The sequence below is a fragment of the Salvelinus sp. IW2-2015 genome, linkage group LG7 (genome assembly GCF_002910315.2).
Source record: "Salvelinus sp. IW2-2015 linkage group LG7, ASM291031v2, whole genome shotgun sequence".
Taxonomy (NCBI): Eukaryota; Metazoa; Chordata; class Actinopteri; order Salmoniformes; family Salmonidae; genus Salvelinus; species Salvelinus sp. IW2-2015.
In genome coordinates this window covers 9158980-9180386 of record NC_036847.1, presented here as the reverse complement: position 1 = coordinate 9180386, position 21407 = coordinate 9158980, and the positions used below count along the sequence as shown (strand labels likewise).

Sequence of the window (21407 nt, the reverse complement as noted above, 5' to 3'; positions counted from 1 at the left end):
ACATTACTGCCCAATGTTAGCAACCGGATACATGTTTATACACTCTTCTTGGTTAACCCAAAGTAGTTATGTTGTTCAAGAATCACAATGTAATAACATGGTAATTAATTAAATAAAGCTGAATACAGGTCTATTTTTTAAATTCTCTTTTAGTGTTGTCAATTCCCAAACAAAGAATGGTGCCACACCCCTATACCTGGCCTGCCAGGAAGGTCACCTGGAGGTTGTCCAATACCTGGTGAAAGACTGTGTGGCGGAGCCAGGCATCAGAGCCAATGACGGGATGACACCTCTGCACGCCGCCGCCCAAATGGGCCATAACACTGTCATCGTCTGGCTGGTAGGTCAATGGTCCCCACTTCATGCTGTCTTTTGTTATTTCTTCTACTGTTTGTTGTACTATTTTATTGTATATTTTGGTCCTAGACAAGCGCCAAATAAATCCAATGTGGGTGTACATTAATATCCAGAAACCATAAAGAGCCTAATTCATGGCAATAAAATGCTAATGATATGAAATGTTATTAGCAACACCAGACAACTGCAATATGCAAATGAAATACTAATATTCTTAAAGCAAAGCAATGCATTATGGTGGAAAACAAGCTATAGCTAAAGGTTAAAACTAATGTTCTAGAAGGCTAGCAGGAATGTCCTACTGGAATACACCAGCGTCACCAATAGGGGCTCACTTGCAGGCTAACATGTGGTAGCGTAGCACACATATGTGGCAAGCAACAAAAAATATAATAATGTTGGCAAGCAAGATTTATTGTATATTTATTGTATAACAGAAATTGCGTAAAACTGCTAGTCCAATGATTGTGCTTGAAATGTGCTCTTCAGTACATAGGCATAAATAACCAATATAGTTGTATAGTTCTTGCATTTGTAATACTCTAATTGTATGGGTAATGAATGTTACAAAGGGGAAAAAGCAGCTCCAGCTAGGAAACTTAGCTGACGCCAATTAGCAAACTTAGCTAACGGCAGCATGCTAACAAAATGTCACCATTCAAACTCATCTTCCCTGGAACAATAGTTCAAAAGTTATTAACTTACTTTTTTTCATGAACACGTTGGACTGGTTTCTTTGGTTGGGTTTGAGAACATTTAGGTGAGCTGTCTGAAGGTGTTTCCAGGAAAGACACTGAAGAGAGACTCAGGGAATTAAGAACAGTGGGCCTATTACTGTATAATTTCAGAAACCGATTGGTTTGTTCCACCTGCAATAGCGGACATCGGAAGTTACTCACGTAAACGCGGTTCTAATGAACTAAGCTCCGCATTCAGTTGACACATTTTTTGTTTAATTTTCTAAATCCACCGTGGGCTGCTTCTATAGTAATTGGCTGGTGTGCTGGATCTGGCCCGCGGCCCGTAGTTTGCCCCTGTCTGGTTTAACCTCTACTGTTGTCCCATTGCAGGTGAGTTTCACAGAGATCAGCCTGTCCGACCGGGATGGTGACGGTGCCACGGCTATGCACTTTGCCGCCAGCCGTGGTCACGCCAAGGTGCTCAGTTGGCTGCTGCTGCACGGCGGCGAGATCATCACCGACAGCTGGGGCGGAACGCCGCTACACGACGCCGCCGAGAACGGGGAGCTGGAGGTGTGTGTGTTTGTGTGTTGGTTGCCAGTTTTTAATGCGCTACCGTATAGATGGCGCAGCCGATGGCTGCTGTTTTATTGGCTCTTAACCAACCGTTTTTTAGCATTGTTTGTAACTTATTTTGTACATCTTATGACCGAAAAGAGCGTCTGGACATCAGAACAGCGATTACTCACCTCGAATTGGACATTTAAAAAAAAAAATGAGTTGGACGGGAAGGATATACTCCAAACACCCRAACAGGCCCTCATCCCCGTCATTCGCTGGAGAAATAAACTGAGATTTCGCGGAAAGAGTGTCTAATCTGCCTTTGCCATCCATACTGTTAGCTAACGTTCAATCGCTGGGAAATAAATGGGACGAACTGAAAGCACGCATACCACCACAGACCAATGCTGGCACTAAAACCGCACTCAATGAGCCTTAAGCAAACAGGAAAACGCTCATCCAGAGGTGGCGCACCTAGTGGCCGGGAACTTTAATGCAGGGAAATTTAAATCAGTTTTACCTAATTTCTATCAGCATGTTAAATGTGCAACCAGAGGGGAAAAAACTCTAGACCACCTTTACACCACACATAGAGACGTGTACAAAGCTCTCCCTCACCCTCCATTTGGCAAATCTGACCGTAATTCTATCCTTCTGATTTCTGCTTACAAGAACAAATTAAAGCAGGAAGCACCAGTAACTCGGTCTATTAAAAAAGTGGTCAGATGAAGCAGATTCTTAACTACAGGACTGTTTTGCTAGCACAGACTGGAATATGTTCCAGGATTCTGCCGATGGCATTGAGGAGTACACCACATCAGTCACTGGCTTCATCAATAAGTGCATCGATGACGTCATCCCCACAGTGACTGTATGTACATACCCCAACCAGAAGCCATGGATTACAGGCAACATTCGCACTGAGCTAAAGGGTAGAGCTGCCGCTTTCAAGGAGCGGGACTCTAACCCAGAAGCTTATAAGAAATCCCGCTATGCCCTCCAACGAACCCTCAAACAGGCAAAGCGTCAATACAGGACTAAGATCAAATCGTACTACACTGGCTCTGACACTCGTCAGATGTGGCAGGGCTTGCAAACTATTACATACTACAAAGTGAAGCACAGCCGAGAGCTGCTCAGTGACACGAGCCTACCAGACGAGCTAACTAACTTCTATACTCGCTTTGAGGCAAGTAACACTGAAACATGCATGAGAGCATCAGCTGTTCCGGACGACTGTGTGATCACGCTCTCCGGCAGCCGATGTGAGTAAGACCTTTAAACAGGTCAACATTCACAGGGCCGCAGGGCCAGACGGATTACGAAGACTTGTACTCCGAGCATGCGCTGACCAACTGGCAAGTGTCTTCACTGACATTGTCAACCTGAGTCTGTAATACCAACATGTTTCAAGCAGACCACCATAGTCCCTGTGCCCAAGAACACTAAGGTAACCTGCTAAATGACTACCGACCCGTAGCACTCACGTCTGTAGCCATGAAATGCTTTGAAAGGCTGGTCATGGCTCACATTAACACCATTATACCAGAAACCCTCGACCCACTCCAATTTGCATACCGCCCCAACAGATCCACAGATGATGCAATCTCTATTGCACTCCACACTGCCCTTTCCCACCTGGACAAAAGGAACACCTATGTGAGAATGCTATTCATTGACTACAGCTCAGCGTTCAACACCATTGTGCCCTCAAAGCTCATCACTAAGCTAAGGACCCTGGGACTAAACACCTCCCTCTGCAACTAGGTCCTGGACTTCCTGGACTTCCTACCCCAGGTGCTAGGGTAGGTAACAACACATCTGCCACGCTGATCCTCAACACTGGGGCCCTTCAGGGGTGCGTGCTCAGTCCCCTCCTGTATTCCCTGTTCACTCATGACTGCATGGCCAGGCACGACTCCAACACCATCATTAAGTTTGCCGATGACACAACAGTGGTAGGCCTGATCACTGACAACAATGAGGCAGCCTATAGGGAGGAGGTCAGAGACCTGACCGTGTGGTGCAAGGACAACAACCTGTCCCTCAACGTGATCAAGACAAAGGAGATGATTGTGAACGACAGGAAAAGGAGGATCGAGCACGCCCCCATTCTCATCGACGGGGCTGTAGTGGAGCAGGTTGAGATCTTCAAGTTCCTTGGTGTTCACATCACCAACAAACTAACATGGTCCAAGCACACCAAGACAGTCGTGAAGAGGGCACAATATAACCTATTTCCCCTCAGGAGACTGAAAGACTTGGCATGGGTCCTCAGATCCTCAAAAGGTTTTACAGCTGCACCATCAAGAGCATTCTGACGGGTTGCATCACTGCCTGGTATGGCAGCTGCTCGGCCTCCGACCGCAAGGCACTACAGAGGGTAGTGTGTACGGCATAGTCACTTTAATAACTCTACCTACATGTACATATTACCTMATTTACCTTGACACCGGTGCCCCCGCACATTGGCTCTGTACCGGTACTCCCTGTATATAGCCCTGCTATTGTTATTTACTGCTGCTCTTTAATTATTTGTTATTCTTATCTCATACTTTTTTTCCGTAAAAAAAAAAACTGCATTGTTGGTTAAGGGCTTGTAAGTAAGCATTTCCCTGTAAGGTCTACTACACCTGTTGTATTCTGCGCATGTGACAAATAATATGTTATATGTATATAGGGAGTTGGTAGGTAGTGGATGACATTTGTCCACAGAACAGTCTAGGATACTGGGGCCGGTTGCACCAATTGGTCGTAAAAAAAGTTGATCTTAAATGCGTAGCTACGTCCGACTTTGTGATCCGAATTTATACCTGTTGCACTAACCAAAAATAAGGCTAGTCGTAGCTGTCCAGCATAAACAATGCACATTCATGAGATTTGATGCTTCATTATGATGGTTTCTAGGCAGCGTCCATTACTAGGCTGTTACCAGCCTAGCCTAGCTAAGTTGAGGTGGGTGVTCATGATCATCTTGTGTAGTTTGCACATCTCAACAAGTGGATTTTTTTTCATCTTTACTTGCATGGTAGCCTACTCGACCAAAAGCCCATGACTTGCCTAATCAATTAATTGATCTCTGACTGGGCAAATAAGTGGAGGTGATAGCWCATCTATTGGTTGGYTCATCTATCACTGATCAGAAACAAATATTTAGCATGCTAATGTAGCCTAAATCAAGTGTAGGCTATTATTTACTATTGACTCACACATATGCAACTCCAACAGCCCGCAGAGGTTGTGAAATATGAACCCGAGACTCGCATGCCTTTGAAAATATAGATTGCTATACATTTTTATGCGTTTCATGAGGATCGGCCCAATTTCACACCCTACGCCTGCTCCCTACTAGACGTTGAATTGACGCCCAGGTGGTGCAACGGGTATATTAACGGAAGTATCGTTACGACCCGCTTACTGGTGCAACCGGCAACTGAAGTCTATGATGCTGCTGATGTCACACTTGTAGCAGAGGACTGGCAGGATCTGTAGGAGGGAACAAGACAATGGGTCAATGGGTTTAGACACCATATAGGGCTGTGAAGCATGCGTGCGCTTACACAGTATACTCCCATTAGAGATCGCAATCTGCAGCGGTTGACATTAGCTGGTTGACTCGTACGTGTTGTGGTGTTTGTTTGGCCGATGAGGGTAATGCCCATATCAGCTTACAACCATTAGCAGGCCCAGGAAGATCTACTGTATGTCTTTTTTTCAAAGGTATTTTTGAAGAGTTCAAGTATTTGAAAGATGGGGAAGATAGGGGGAGGGTGAGTCAAAGGGCAGTGGGCCATACTGTATGTGACRAGAGGGGGTAGGAAGGGAGAGAGGCTAGTCAAGACACCAAGGGGGATGGGAATAACAAACAGGTAACTTCATACAAGTCCAGAAACTAGCCAAGTGAGAGCGGCAAGTTGAGATTATCTCCCTTCCTTAGGTTAGACGCCTCACAGCTGTTGTGAGAACTCTCTTTACAACATCCCACACAGTTCTTTTTGTGACGAGCTGACCTCTCTGTCTTTGTCTCTCTCATTGTCTCTTTCTTCCTCTGTCTCTTTTTTCCTGTTTCTGTCTCACTCTCCTTCTCCCTCCTCTCGCTCTCTCTTTCTCTCTCTCAGTGCTGTCAGATCCTGGTGGTGAACGGCGTGGACCTGGGCATACGGGACCAGGACGGCTTCTCCGCGGCCGACCTGGCAGAGTACAACGGGCACGCCCAGTGTGCCAAGTACCTGCGCAATGTGGAGAACATGGTGAGAGACACAGGATGTATTCATTAGGACACACAGTAGCAAAAGGAGAAAGAGCGGGACAGAGATGGAAATGGAGGAGGGGGGGGGGGGAGGAGTGAGACGTGAGACGTGTTTCCCACAAACCTTGGGGAGTCTCAGAAGTGTTTATTTTTTCTCATGCCACCCACAAGGGCCATGCCAGGCAGAGAAGGTAAATAGCAGTAATTGTCATTAGTGGAGAGACCGGTGTCAGTCGGGGGACATGCTGGGTCCTGTGGCTACAGTTCCCACATTCACAATGTTTTGTGTCATCACAGGCTCCATGTGAAAGGAGTTCACGTGGTGTGTTATGGGAAAGCAATAAGAGGGCATGAGCCCTAGTTTAGAAGAGGGGAGAGTACGATCACCACTACAAGGCTAGTTGGGTTCTCGCCACTGTCTGTGGGATGTTGACATTTTTAGGCCGTTTTCATTTGTTCCAAGATTTTGTTTTGAACACCGGCTCTTTCCATGGCATAGACCGTACAGGTGACGCCAGCTGAAGGCTATGATCCCTTATTAACACCATTTGTTTGATCCATTTCAGTCAGTGTACACTGCATTCTGAATGTATTCAGCCCCCTTCACTTTTTCCACATTTTGTTACGGTACAGCTTTATTCTAAAATGTATTTAAATTGTCCCCCCCCCCCACCATCATCATTCTACACAGAATACCCCATAATGAGAAAGCAAAAACAGGTTTAGATTTGTTTGCAAATGTATTAAAAAAAATACATTCACATAAGTATTCAGACCCTTTATTCAGTACTTTGTTGAAGCACCATTGGCAGCGATTACAGCCTCGACTCCTCTTGGGTATGATGCTACAAGCTTGGCACACCTGTATTTAGGGAGTTCCTCCCATTCTTCTCTGCAGATCCTCTCAAGCTCTGCCAGGTTGAATGGGGAGCGTCTCTGCACCGCTATTTTCCGGTCTCTCCAGCGATGTTCGATCGGGTTCAAGTCCGGGCTCTGGCTGGGCCACTCAAGGACATTCAGAGACTTGTGCCGAAGTCTCTGCTGTGTTGTTTTGGCTGTGTGGTTAGGGTCGTTGTCCTGTTGGAAGTTGAAACTTCGCCCCAGTCTGAGGTCCTGAGCGCGCTGGAGCAGGTTTTTATCAAGGATCTCTGTACTTTGCTCCGTCATCTTTCCCTCGATCTTGACTAGTCTCCCAGTCCCTGCCGCTGAAAAACATCTCCACTGCATTATGCTGCCACAGCCATGCTTCACTGTAGGGATGGTATTGGCCAGGTGAAGAGCGGCCCCTGGTTTCCTCCAGACATGACGCTTGGCATTCAGGCCAGAAAGTTCAATCTTGGTTTCATCAGACCAGAGAATCTTCTTTCTCATTGTCTGAGAGGACTTTAGGTGCATTTTGGCAAACTCCAAGCAGATGTCATGTGCCTTTTACTGAGGAGTGGCTTCCATCTGGCAACTCTACCATAAAGGCCTGATTGGTGGAGTGCTGCAGAGATGGTTGTCCTTCTGGAAGGTTCTCCCATCTCCACAGAGGAAGAGATTGAGCTCTATCATAGTTACCATCGGGTTCTTGGTCACCTCCCTGACCAAGGCCCTTCTCCCCGATTGCTCAGTTTGGCCGGGCAGCCAGCTTAAGGAAGAGTCTTGGTGGTTCCAAACTCCTTCCATTTAAGAATGATGGAGGCCACTGTGTTCTTGGGGACCTTCAATGCTGCAGACATTTTTTGGTACCCTTCCCCAGATCCGTGCCCTTGAACACAATCCTGTCTCGGCGCTCTACAGACAATTCCTTCGACCTCATGGTTTGGTTTTTGCTCTGACATGCACTGTCAACTGTGGGACCTTATATAGACAGGTGTGTGCCTTTCCAAATCATGCCAATCAATTGAATTTACCACAGGTGGACTCCAATCAAGTTGTAGATACATCTCAAAGATGATCAATGGAAACAGGATGCACCTGAGCTCAATTTCGAGACACATATGGAATCATGTAGTAACCAAAAAACTGTTAAACAAATCAAAATATATTTTATATTTGAGTTTCTTCACAGTAGCCACCCTTTGCCTTGATGACAGCTTTGCACACTCTTGGCATTCTCTCATCCAGCTTCATGAGGTAGTCATCTGGAATGCATTTGATTAAACAGTTGTGCCTTGTTAAAAGTTAATTTTGTGAATTTCTTTCCTCCTTAATTAATTTGAGCCAATCATTTGTAGGGTTGGTATACAGAAGATAGTCCTATTTCGTAAAAGACCAAGTCCATATTACGGCAAGAACAGCTCAAATAAGCAAAGAGAAATGACAGTCCATAATTACTTTAAGACATGAAGGTCAGTCAATACAGAACATTTCAAGAACTTTGAAAATTTCCCCAAGTGCAGTCGCAAAAACCCATCAAGCACTAAGATGAAACTGGCTCTCATGAGGACCACTACAGGAAAGGAAGACTGCACCTCAGATTGCACCCCAAATTTATGCTCCATAGAGTTCAAGTAACAGACACTTCTCAACATCAACTGTTCAGAGGAGAATGCGTGAAATTATTATTATTATTATTATTATTTTCACCTTTATTTAACCAGGTAGGCCAGTATAGAACAAGTTCTCATTTACAACTGCGACCTGGCCAAGATAAAGCAAAGCAGTGCGACACAAACAACAACACAGAGTTACACATGAGATAAACAAACATACGGTTAATAGCACAATAGAAAAGCGTATATACAGTGTGCGCAAATGTAGTAAGATTAGGGAGGTAAAGCAATAAATAGGCCATAGTGGCGACATAATTACAATTTAGCAATTAAACACTGGAGTGATAGATGTGCAGAAGATGAATGTGCAAGTAGAGATACTGGGGTGGAAAGGAGCATAAAAATTATAAAAATATGGGATGAGGTAGTTGGGTGGGCTATTTACAGATGGGCTATGTACAGGTGCAATGATCGGTAAGCTGCTCTAACAGCTGATGCTTAAAGTTAGTAAGGGAGATAGAAGTCTCCAGCTTCAGTGATTTTTGCAATTCGATCCGTCACTGGCAGCAGAGAACTTGAAGAAAGGCGGCCAAAGGAGGAGTTGGCTTTGGGGGTGACCAGTGAAATATCTGCTGGAGCGCGTGTTACGGGTGGGTGCTGCTATGGGGACCAGTGAGCTTAGATAAGGCGGGCTTTACCTAGCAAAGACTTATAGATGACCTGGAGCCAGTGGGTTTGGCGACGGATATGAAGCGAGGGCCAGCCAACGAGAGCATACAGGTTGCAGTGGCAGGTATTACAGTTGAGGCAGAAGTTTACATACACTTAGGTTGGAGTCATTAAAACTTGTTTTTCAACCATTCCACAAATGTCTTGTTAACAAACTATAGATTTGGCAAGTCGGTTAGGACATCTACTTTGTGCATGACACAAGTAATTTTTCTAACAATTGTTTACAGACAGATTATTTCACTTATAACTCACTGTACCACAATTCCAGTAGGTCAGAAGTTTACATACACTAAGTTGACTGTGCCTTAAACAGCTTGGAAAATTCCAGAAAATGATGTCATGGCTTTAGAAGCTTCTGATAGGCTAATTGACATCATTTGAGTACCTGTGGATGTATTTCAAGGCCTACCTTCAAACTCAGTACCTCTTTGCTTGACATCATGGGAAAATAAAAATAAATCAGCCAAGACCTCAGAAAAAAAATTGTAGACCTCCACAAGTCTGGTTCATCCTTGGGAGCAATTTCCAAACGCCTGAATGTACCACATTCATCTGTACAAACAATAGTACGCAAGTATAACACCATGGGACCACGCAGCTGTCATACCGCTCAGGAAGGAGACGCGTTCCTTCTCCTAGAGATGAACGTACTTTGGTGCGCAAATCAATCCCAGAACAGCAGCAAAGGACCTTGTGAAGTTGCTGGAGGAAACGGGTACAAAAGTATCTATATCCACAGTAAAACGAGTCATATATCGACATAACCTGAAAGGCCGCTCAGCAAGGAAGAAGCCACTGCTCCAAAACCGCCATAGAAAAGCCAGACTACGGTTTGCAACTGCACCTGGGAACAAAGATTGTACTTTTTGGAGAAATATCCTCTGGTCTGATGAAACAATATAGAACTGTTTGGCCATAATGACCATCTTTATGTTTGGCGGAAAAAGGGGGAGGCTTGCAAGGCGAAGAACACCATCCCAACCGTGAAGCACGGGGTGGCAGCATCATGTTGTGGGGGTGCTTTGCTGCAGGAGGGCCTGGTGCATTTCACAAAATTGATGGCATCGTGAGGGAGGAAAATGATGTGGATATATTGAAGCAACATCTCAAGACATCAGTCAGGAGTTAAAGCTTGGTTGCAAATGGGTCTTCCAACTGGACAATGACCCCAAGCATACTTACAAAGTTGTGGCAAAAGGCTTAAGGACAACAAAGTCAAGGTATTGGAGTGCCATCACAAAGCCCTGACCTCAATCCCATAGAAAATTGTGGGCAGAACTGAAAAAGTGTGTGCGAGCAAGGAGGCCTAACAACCTGACTCAGTTACACCAGGTCTGTCAAGAGGAATGGGCCAAAATTCACCCAACTTATTGTGGGAAGCTTGTGGAAGGCTACCCGAAACGTTTCACCCAAGTTTAAACAATTTAATGCAATACTACCAAATGCTAATTGAGTGTAGGTAAACTTCTGATCCACTGGGAATGTGATGAAAGAAAGAAAAGCTGAAATAAATAATTCTCTACTATTTTTCTGACATTTCACATTCTTAATATAAAGTGGTGATCCTAATTGACCTAAGACAGGGAATTTTTACTAGGATTAAATGTCAGGAATTGTGAATCTGACTTTAAATGTATTTGGCTAAGGTGTATGTAAACTTCCCGACTTCATCTGTGTATGTGTCACGTTCKTCGTAGTGAGGAGACCAAGGTGCAGCTTGGGATGCATACATACTTCTTTATTTCAAAGAACGAACACTAAACAAGCTATACAAAAATGAGTGCTGACAGGCAACTACACATAGACAACTACCCACACCTACAGGTGGGAAAAGGCAACCGAAGTATGGTTCTCAATCAGAGACAACGATAGACAGCTGCCTCTGATTGAGAACCACACCCGGCCAAACACACAGAAATACAAAYCATAGAAAAAGGAACATAGAATGCCCACCCAAATCACACCCTGACCAAACCAAAATAGAGACATAAAAAGCTCTCTACGGTCAGGGCGTGACAGTATGGGGCTTTGGTGAGAAAACGGATGGCACTGTTATAGACTGCATCCAATTTGCTGAGTAGAGTGTTGGAGGCTATTTTGTAAATTACATCGCCGAATTCAAGGATCGGTAGGATAGTCAGTTTTACAAGGGTATGTTTGGCAGCATGAGTGAAGGATACTTTGTTGCGAATTGTTGTGAATCAGGGCTTCATGGTCTAATTGCTGCAAAGAAACCGCTACTAAAGGACACCATTAAGAAGAAGAGACTTGCTATGGCCAGGAAACATGAACAATGGACATTAGACCGATAGAAATCTGTCCTTTTGGTCTGATGAGTCCAAATTTGAGATTTTTGGTTCCAACCGCCGTGTCTTTGTGAGATGTAGAGTAGGTGAACGGATGATCTCCGCATGTGTGGTTCCCACCATGAATCATGGAAGAGGAGGTGTGATGTTTGGGGGTGCTTTGCTGTTGACACTGCTGGTGATTWATTTAGAATTCGAGGCACACTTAACCAGCATGGCTACCACAGCATTCTCCAATGATACGCCATCCCATCTTGTTTGCGCTTAGTGGGACTATCATTTGTTTTTCAACAGGACAATGACCCAACACACCTCCAGGCTGTGTAAGAGCTATTTGACCAATAAGGAGAGTGATGGAGTGCTGTATCAAATGACCTGGCCTCCACAATCACCCGATCTCAACCCAATTGAGATGGTTTGGGATGAGTTGRACATCAGAGTGAAGGAAAAGCAGCCAACAAGTGCKCAGCATAYTCCTTCAAGACTGTTGGGGAAATCATTCCAGTTGAAGCTGGTTGAGAGAATACCAAGAGTGTGCAAAGCTGTCATCAAGGCAAAGGATGGCTTCTTTGAAGAATCTAAAATATATTTTGATTTAAGACTTTTTTTTGGTTACTACATGATTCCATATGTGTTATTTCATAGTTTTGATGTCTTCACTATTATTCTACAATGTAGAAAAATGTAAAAATAAATGTAAAAATAAWGACAAACCTTTGAGTAAGTGAGTCCAAACTTTTGACTGGTACTGTATATATACAGTCAAAAGTTTGGTTACACCTACTAATTCCAGGTTTTTCTTTMTTTTTACAAATTTCTACATTTAAGAATAATAATGATCTAGGATCATGTCACCCTTGTCCTTGTAATCATATTCATTATTATACAAATGCCGATACTGATCTTGGATTGGTACTCCTACTCTGACTGAGATGCTTTACACATAGGAGCTGCAGTCCAAGATATGTGCATGCTGCATAGCCAACTCCTTGTCATGTCAAACATTGACAAACATAGTAGTTGGCTTAACAACAGATCTGGGACCAGGGTAAAGCTTCRCTGGGTTCCTGGATCAACTAGTGAGAGCAGAAATGGGTTGATTGATTGCACAGCTCATCAAACACAGCAGGCACATCCACCTGCAGCCCTCCGACACCTCCTCAATGAACTGTAGTACCTAACTGATTGTCATTCAATGTCACCTCAACCTTACCTTGGCGTTGAGGTGACAGATTACGGACAGTCAGTGCGGTCGAGACTTTTAAAGTGGCAGTCTCAAGCTGCATTAGATTCTAAATTGTGTGGCTCGTGCCAGCTAGAAGTCAGCACCTAAAGATGATCATCTGTAATTTCTTGTGGTGTTGTTGTGACTACTGACCTGGGGCCTGTTAATTAAGGAGTGTTAAAGACCCTGTACACACTCTGGTTGTTAAACACATTTGACACAACGTTTGGTTGTTATACAACTGATACTGATATTGAAGATGTGCACAAAAATGTTTGCACAACCATTGTACGGTGTTTCCAGAAGGCTTTGTGTAATTATTTTTGATATATAACATTCGAAACGTTGAACGTGACCTCACTGAACACCAGTTACTTCAAGACAAGCAAGCACACACATTTTCTTCAGGAAATGTTCATTTTCAGTCCCATGCTAGGTTAGCGGTGCTGTACCCCAGGTTCTTGGTTGACCATGTTTCGTTAACCCCTCATTGTGGTTGTCTTTCTCCAGAGTGTGGAGCACCGCGTGCTTTCCAGAGACCCATCGGCTGACCTGGAGTACAACAAACAGCCTGACTCAGGTTTGTCGTCCCCCAACAACACCATGCCCCCGGCGGGGTCGGGGCAGGCCCAGCAACCCGCCCMCTTCGACATGGGCTCGCCCTCCAGCACTCTGTCCAATTACGACTCGGCCAACTCCAGTCAGTCCAGCACAGGAGGGAAAAGGAGCGGCTCGCCCCCATCGTCGCGAGCCCCGGCTGGTCAGTCACAAACACACGCTTTGTCACACATGGAGGCACTTAAACATGCCAAAACRCATGCGCGCACATAAACACACACGCATGCACGTGCACACACAAACACTTGCACTATTTAAAKTCACTTCCTGAAGTTGAACCCTGATGAAGATAATAGTTCAGATTTCACAGGRAGAAAAAGTCTATGTCATGCTATGGCAAGGCAATTGTGCCAAATACACCATTGAATACACTATTGAATACACTCTTTGTATGATTTTATGTGCTTTAGCCAACTTTAGAGTGTGTGTGTCCCCCCCAAACATGACATGACATATTTGCTTGGGTAATGCACCCTGCACTCTATTATCATAACAATGGTGGGAACTTCAACCGCTCATCTGACTGGAACAAATTCCATGTAACAGTTTGCATTCCTTTTGTGTGGTGCCACGGCAGCGCTTTATACAAGTAGTACCCTCTAGTGGCAGATAGGATAAATAATCTGTCTGTGAATCAACCAAATTCCAAAACACTGCACGCTCTCCAGAACAAGGGTCTGCAAATGCAATCCCGGAGAGCTATTGGGGGTGCAGGCTTTTGTTCTACCCCTGCACACCTGTTTTTAAATAATGAAGGTTCAGACTGAAGACTGATTAGTTGATTGTTTGAAAAACGTAGGTCATAACATAATAATAGAATGGATTATTTAGCGCTTTTCCAGGTGCTTAAAGCACTTTACATATTATGTAGATGAAACTTGCATCATCTATATTGTGTAATACCCCACCTGGGTGATGCTACAGTGCCTTGAAAAAGTATTCATCCCCCCATGGCGTTTTTCCTATTTTGATGCATTACAACCTGTAATTTAAWTGGATTTTTATTTTTATTTCATGAAATGGACATACACAAAATAGTCCAAATTGGTGCAGTGAAATGAAAAAAATAACTTGTTTCAAAATATTCTAAAAAATKTAACGGAAAAGTGGTGTGTGCATATGTATTCACCCCCTTTGCTATGAAGCCCCTAGATAAGATCTGGTGCAACCAATTACCATCAGAAGTCACATTATTAGTTAAATAAAGTCCACCTGTGTGCAATCTAAGTGTCACATGATCTGTCACATGATCTCAGTATATATACACTTGTTCTGAAAGGCCCTAGAGTCTGCAACACCACCAAGCAAGTGGCACCATRAAGACCAAGGAGCTCTCCAAACAGGTCAGGAACAACGTTGTGGAGAAGTACAGATCAAGGTTGGGTTATAAAAAAATATCAGAAACTTTGAACATCCCACGGAGCACCATTAAATCCATTATTAAAAAATTGAAAGAATATGGCACCACAACACACCTGCCAAGAGAGGGCCGCCCATCAAAACTCACAGACCAGGCAAGGAGGGCATTAATCAGAGAGGCAACAAGAGACCAAAGATAACCCTGAAGGAGCTGCAAAGCTCCACAGCAGAGATTGGAGTATCTGTCCATAGGACCACTTTAAGCCGTACACTCCACAGAGCTGGGCTTTACGGAAGAGTGGCAAGAAAAAAGCCATTGCTTAAAGAAAAAAATAAGCAAACACATTTGGTGTTCGCCAAAAGGCATATGGGAGACTCCCCAAAAATATGGAAGTAGGTACTCTGGTCAGATGAGACAAGAATTTTGCATTTTGGACATCAAGGAAAACGCTATGTCTGACGCAAACTCAACACCTCTCATCACCCCGAGAACAYCATCTGTGGGGATGATTTTCATCAGCASGGACTGGGAAACTGATCAGAATTGAAGGAATGGTGGATGACGCTAAATACAGGGAAATTCTTGAGGGAAACCTGTTTCAGTCTTCCAGAGATTTGAGACWGGGACAGAGGTTTACCTTCCAGCAGGACAATGACCATAAGCATACTACTAAAGCAACACTTGAGTGGTTTAAGGGGAAACATTTAAATGTCTTGGAATGGCCTAGTCRAAGCCCAGACCTCAATCCAATTGAGAATCTGTGGTATGACTTAAAGATTGCTGAACACCAGCGGAACCCATTCAACTTGAAGGAGCTAGAGCAGTTTTGCCCTGAAGAATGGGCAAAAATCACAGTGGCTAGATGTGCCAAGCTTATAGAGACATACCCCAAGAGACTTGCAGCTGTAATTGCTGTAAAAGGTGGCTCTACAAAGTATTGACTTTGGGTGAGGTGAATAGTTATGCACGCTCAAGTTTTCTGTTTTTTGTGTGTCTTATTTCTTGTTTGTTTCACTAGAAAAAATATTTTGCATCTTCAAAGTGGTAGGCATGTTGTGTAAATCAAATGATACACCCCCCCCCCCCCAAAAAAAATATATATTTTAATTCCAGGTTGTAAGGCAACAAAATAGGAAAAATGCCAAGGGGGGTGAATACTTTCGCAAGCCACTGTATGTCCATAGAAATATCCACCCATCGACTTGAATGGGGATGTCCGTACAATTAATTATATTTCCATGGCCACATCAGCCATTTTGTGGCAGAAATCTCACCACTGACCCACCGTGTCCTTGTCACAGGTGGGGGGCCAACAGAGTCGACCATCAATGACATGCAGACCTACATGGACATGCTGAACCCAGACGTAGGGGGTGGAGTTTCCAACAGCAAGGACCCCGCCACCAACGCCACCACTCAGCAGCCTCCCCCACCCCCGCCAGCCTTTCCACCACCCCCCCCCCCTGACTGCCCCTCCCAACTACCTCCACCCCCTGGCTACCCGCCACCCCAGCCCCCCGAGGACTCAGACGCCGAGATCTACTTGAAGGTGAAGAGCAACCTGAGGCATGTGGAGAATGAGGTGAGCTTTCTCTCTTCTTTTACTGGTGAAAAGCAGAAGGTCACGACTATGGTTCCTCAAGGGCCACAGTCCTGTTGTTTTTTTGTTAACGAATCCCTGGAGTAGAGATGTGTCACACTATCAAGTCACTTGTACATGCAGTCCTTCACATTAATTAATGAGCCTTTTTCAAGACTACATCTTCTGTGTCCATTGAGAAAACAGAGCATGCAGTATCCAGGAATTAAGGAGATTGATTTCCTCTCAACCTAACCATTTGATGCCATTGAGCCCCCAGTCTAAAAATGGTTGCCCCATTTGTTCTCTCTGGATGCTGGTGACAGATGGCCAAGTCCTCACAGAGGGTGGCCTATCAATGCCAGGCTTTCCAGCTTGTCATTATCCTGATGACCAGTCCAGTGATCAGTGAAATCCTCTAAAAGCCTTGTGGCTAATATTCTAGCGTGAAATAGCATAGGACAGCAATATCCAAGACTCATTATGCCACAAGATGGCTGGACAGGGAGCCAATGGAGTGGTTGGAAGCCCTAGCCTAGTGGACTCAGTTGGTGTGATTGCGTGATTGAACCCTCTTCAGCAGTCTTATCTCAATTAACGAGCAGTAAGCTGATCAAACAGACCCCACTATTAGCCCCCCATAAGAACAAGCTCAGATACAGTTCAGATAAAATATAGGACCAGCTTACCCTTCCCTATATCATAACCTTAACCATTAGGAGAGGGAACGCACAGAGACTTCTATTGACAAAGGCAATTGTGTATGCAGGATTTAATGGCTGTACAGATGTGTTTATTACTGTCCATCTCCTGTATCTGCTTGTTTACGGGTCTTAAACTGGTGGCTAGCCCACAAGCTGATTTTATAACGGGGCCCGCAGTTGTCTTAGCTTGAAGTTGCTTTCTAGAATAGGGGTGGACAGGCCCTTAAAAACAGCAGGTTGTGAGTGTTAGTGGTTGCATTCTCAGTTTATGAAATCAGTAGCTACAACATAGAAACAGTGACCCCCTGCAGATACTGTTTGCTCCACATTAGACGTTTCAAAATGGGGACTGAAAAGACGTTTCTGGATAGTTAAGCGGCTAGCAGAGCGAGGTGTTTAGGTTGCAGGGAGTCGAGGCGCCATTTTCCCTGTCGCGCCGACCACTAATCACTTGGCCAGTCAGTGTAACAACGTCCCCTGTTCCCAGCGCGAAGGCAGACAAGAAAAGGGATTCTCCAGTCCACACTATTGTTATTGTACTAACGAGGATCCTCATTACGAGCCGGCCCTCCCCATTGGCACCTCTTGATGAGCAGAGTGATGGGCCCAACGTTAATTCCACTAATTACTCTGGCCACATTGTGAGTGGGCTTCATAGATCAAAACAACTTCCCTCCCACTACTAAGCTTATATCATGGCCGATTTAAATAAAACAACAATTTAAATATATATTTTTTCCTTTTTTATGAGAATGTAGAGGAGAGAACGATACAGAGGGAGACCAAGAGGAATGGCTGAGATGGGATTCGTACCCACGTTGCCAGGAGTATAGGTCCAGGGTCTTGGGGGATAACCACTACGCCAGACTCTGACACATGGGAGTTTTTTTGGTCCACAGATGTCAGTGGAGGCTCCTCAGAGGAGGAAGGGGAGGACCATCTACCTCAGTAAATTTCATAAAAATAGTGAAACATTAAAGTTACGCTAAATACAGTACCAGTCAACAGTTTGGACTCACCTACTCATCCCAGGGTTTTTCTTTATTTTTACTATTTTCTACATTGTAGAATAATAGTGAAGACCTCAAAACTATGAAATAACACATATGGAATACATGTAGTAACCAAAAAAGTGTTAAACAAGCCACCCTTTGCCTTGATGACAGCTTTGCACACTCTTGGCATTCTCTCAACCAGCTTCATGAGGTAGTCACCTGGAATGCATTTCAATTAACAGGTGTGCCTTGTTAAAAGTTCATTTGTGGAATTTCTTTCCTTAATGCGTTTGAGCCAATCAGTTGTGTCGTGACAAGGTAGGGGTGGTATACAGAAGATAGCCCTATTTGGTAAAAGACCAAGTCCATATTATGGCAAGAACAGCTCAAATAAGCAAAGAGAAATGACAGTCCATCATTACTTTATGACATGGGTCAGTTAAGGTCAGTCAATGCGGAAAATTTCAAGAACCATCAAGCGCTATGATGAAACTGGCTCTCATGAGGACCACCACAGGAAAGGAAGACCTAGAGTTATTTWATTTTTATTTAACCTTTATTTAACTAGGCAAGTCAGTTAAGAATGGTCTACCGTATCAAAAGCTTTGTCCAAGTCAATAAAAATAGGATCGGTGGGTCCCCCGCGGGACGGTTGAGCTAACATAGGCTAATGCAATTAGCATGARGTTGTAAGTAACAAGAAAATTGCCCAGGTCATAGACATATCTAATATTGGCAGAAAGCTTTAATTCTTGTTAATCTAACTACACTGTCCAATTTACAGTAGCTATTACAGTGAAATAATACTATGCTATTGTTTGAGGAGAGTGCACAGTTMTGAACTTGAAAATGTATTAATAAACCAATTAGGCACATTTGGGCAATTTTGAACAAAARTGCAATGGTTCATTGGATCAGTCTAAAACKTTGAACATACACTGCTGCCATCTAGTGGCCAAAATCTAAATTGCGCCTGAGCTGGAATAATACATTATGGCCTTTCTCTTGCATTTCAAAGATGATGGTATTATATTTTACCAGATTTAATGTGTTATATTCAACTACATTAATTTCACATTTCCACAGACTTCAAAGTGCTTCCTTTGGAATGGTATCAAGAATATGCATATCCTTGCTTCAGGTCCTGAGCTACAGGCATTTAGATTTGGGTGAATTTTAGGTGAATTTTTTTTTAAAGGGGAGGATTCTTAAAAGCTCTTAAAGAAGAAAGGGTCTAAACCATCTGACCCAGATGTTTTTTGGAGGTCAAGTTTAAGGAGCTCCTTTAGCACCTCGGACTCAGTGACCGCCTGCAGGGAGAAACTGTTTAGCGGGGTAGGGGGAAAAGAGGGAGGAGCATCATGGCTAGTCACATTAGAAGGGGTGGGAGATGATTACCGAACAAAACATACATGTATTGTGTAACATGAAGTCCTATGAGTGTCATCTGATGAAGATCATCAAAGGTTAGTGATTAATTTTATCTCTATTTCTGCTTTTTGTTACTSCTCTCTTTRGCTGGAAAAATGGCTGTCTTTTTCTGTGACTTGGCTCATACCTAACATAATCGTTTGGTGTGCTTTCRTCGTAAAAYCTTTTTGAAATCGGACACTTTGGCYGGATTTACAAYAAGTGTAKCTTTAMAATGGTGTAAAATACTTGTATGTTTGAGGAATTTAAATTATGGGATTTCTGTTGTTTTGAATTTGGCGCCCTGCAGTTTCACTGGCTGTTGACGAGGTGGGACTCTACCGTCCCACATACYYTAGAGAGGTTAACATCATTATTCAAAACACTCTTCCTTAACCACGTCTCAGTAATGACCAACACATCTGGATTGGAGCTGTGAACCCACACTTTCAATTGATCCATTTTAGGTAATAAGCTTCTAGTGTTAACGTGCAGAAAACCCAGGCTTTTACGAGAGCAGAAATCAGTGAAGCAGATATCAGAGCACAAGTCAGAATTGGGGCTAGCAAAAGTAGATGGGCCAGGGTGTACATGCACATTTCCAGATAACATCAGCAGTAATACAATCAAGGCACGGCAGAGGACAGGGAGAGCTCTGGAGTGTTGATTTATGACAATTGAATGTGCATCAGATGGCAACAAGATCATATTGTACAGCAATTTCATCAGGTAACATGAATACAAAGCCGGCGAGAGGTGGTTAGAATAGGATGGGAGACCAAAAGTCTGTGTAGCCAGTAGAGTCAGAGTCCCGAGTGTGGGAACAAACAGTCTGTCCCACGGTTGGGTAAACAAGAAAGTTCTTATAGGAAATAGCAAAATGCATGAGAAAAAAWATATATATATGACGACTTGGGGCTAGCCATTGTAAGTTCAGAGTCACTCGCCCCAACAGTGTGTGTGTGCTGGAGGTGAGCCAAAGCTTGGGAGAGAGGGGGGAGTGTGGTGAGGGTACCTGTACCAGACAGGGGGAGACAGGCCAGGGCAGATGGGAAACAGATCGCCAGGTGGAGCCCAAGCAGCAGTGCAGCAGGCAACGGGAGTAGGTGTCACACCCACTTGGGAGAAGCTGTTATTTCTGGAGGTAGATTTCTTGTAGAAAATGCCAGTCTCTGAACAGCGGGAGGGGGCTTCAAAGGCATCTGGGTTTTGGTTGGGTAGGCTGTGAGAGACTCCTGCCATTTGTTGGACTCAAAGGCTTTGACACCTCTCACTTCAACCCTCAGTGATAATTTAAGTTGTATCTGGTCTGTCCTAGCAAGCTTGGTAGCCCTAACTTAGAATTCAGTCCCCATAAACTAAAATATATCATTGTAATGTACTTTATTTTTAATTACCTCTGCTGCAGAGGATGCATTCATTAGAGTTAACTGCACCTCAGATTGCAGCCCAAGTAAAGGCTTCACAGAGTTCAAGTAACAGACACATCTCAACATCAACTGTTCAGAGGAGACTGCGTGAATCAGACCTTCATGGTAGAATTGCTGCAAAGAAACCACTACTAAAGGACACCAATAATAAGAAGAGACTTGCTTGGGCCAAGAAACACGAGCAATGGACATTAGACCAGTGGAAATCTGTCCAGAGTCCAAATTTGTGATTTTTGGTCCCAACCGCCGTGTCTTTTTGAGACACAGATTAGGTGAACGGATGATCTCCGTATGTGTGGTTCCCACCGTGAAGCATGGAGGAGGAGGTGTGGTGGTGCTTTGCTGGTGACACGGTCTGTGATTTATTTAKAATTCAAGGCACACTTAACCAGCATGGCTACCACAGCATTTTGCAGCGATATGCCATCCCATCTGGTTTGCGCTTAGTGGGACTATAATTTGTTTTTCAAATGGTGGCTACTTTGATGAATCTAAAATGTAAAATATATTTGGATTTGTTTAACACTTTTTTGGTTACTACATGATTCCATATGTGTTATTTCATAGTTTTGAACTATTATTCTACAGTGTAGAAAATAGTACAAATAAAAGAAACCCCTTGAATGAGTAGGTGTCCAAACGTTTGACTCGTACTGTATATTCACGTGTCACCAAAGGTCTACAGTAGCCTCAACAGCACTCTGTATAGTGGTACCATGGTGTA

The 21407-nt window shown here is 43.9% G+C and overlaps 1 protein-coding gene across 1 annotated transcript in view; it reads left to right on the top strand.

Moving 5' to 3' along the window:
* Window positions 1–21407, top strand: part of espn (espin) — a 104913-nt gene that overhangs the window by 26159 nt on the left and 57347 nt on the right. Inside the window, 5 exon segments of the mRNA XM_070444414.1 lie at window positions 154–340; window positions 1428–1610; window positions 5717–5848; window positions 13098–13347; window positions 15867–16147. Of these exon segments, the coding sequence (XP_070300515.1) occupies window positions 154–340; window positions 1428–1610; window positions 5717–5848; window positions 13098–13347; window positions 15867–16147 (1033 nt within the window).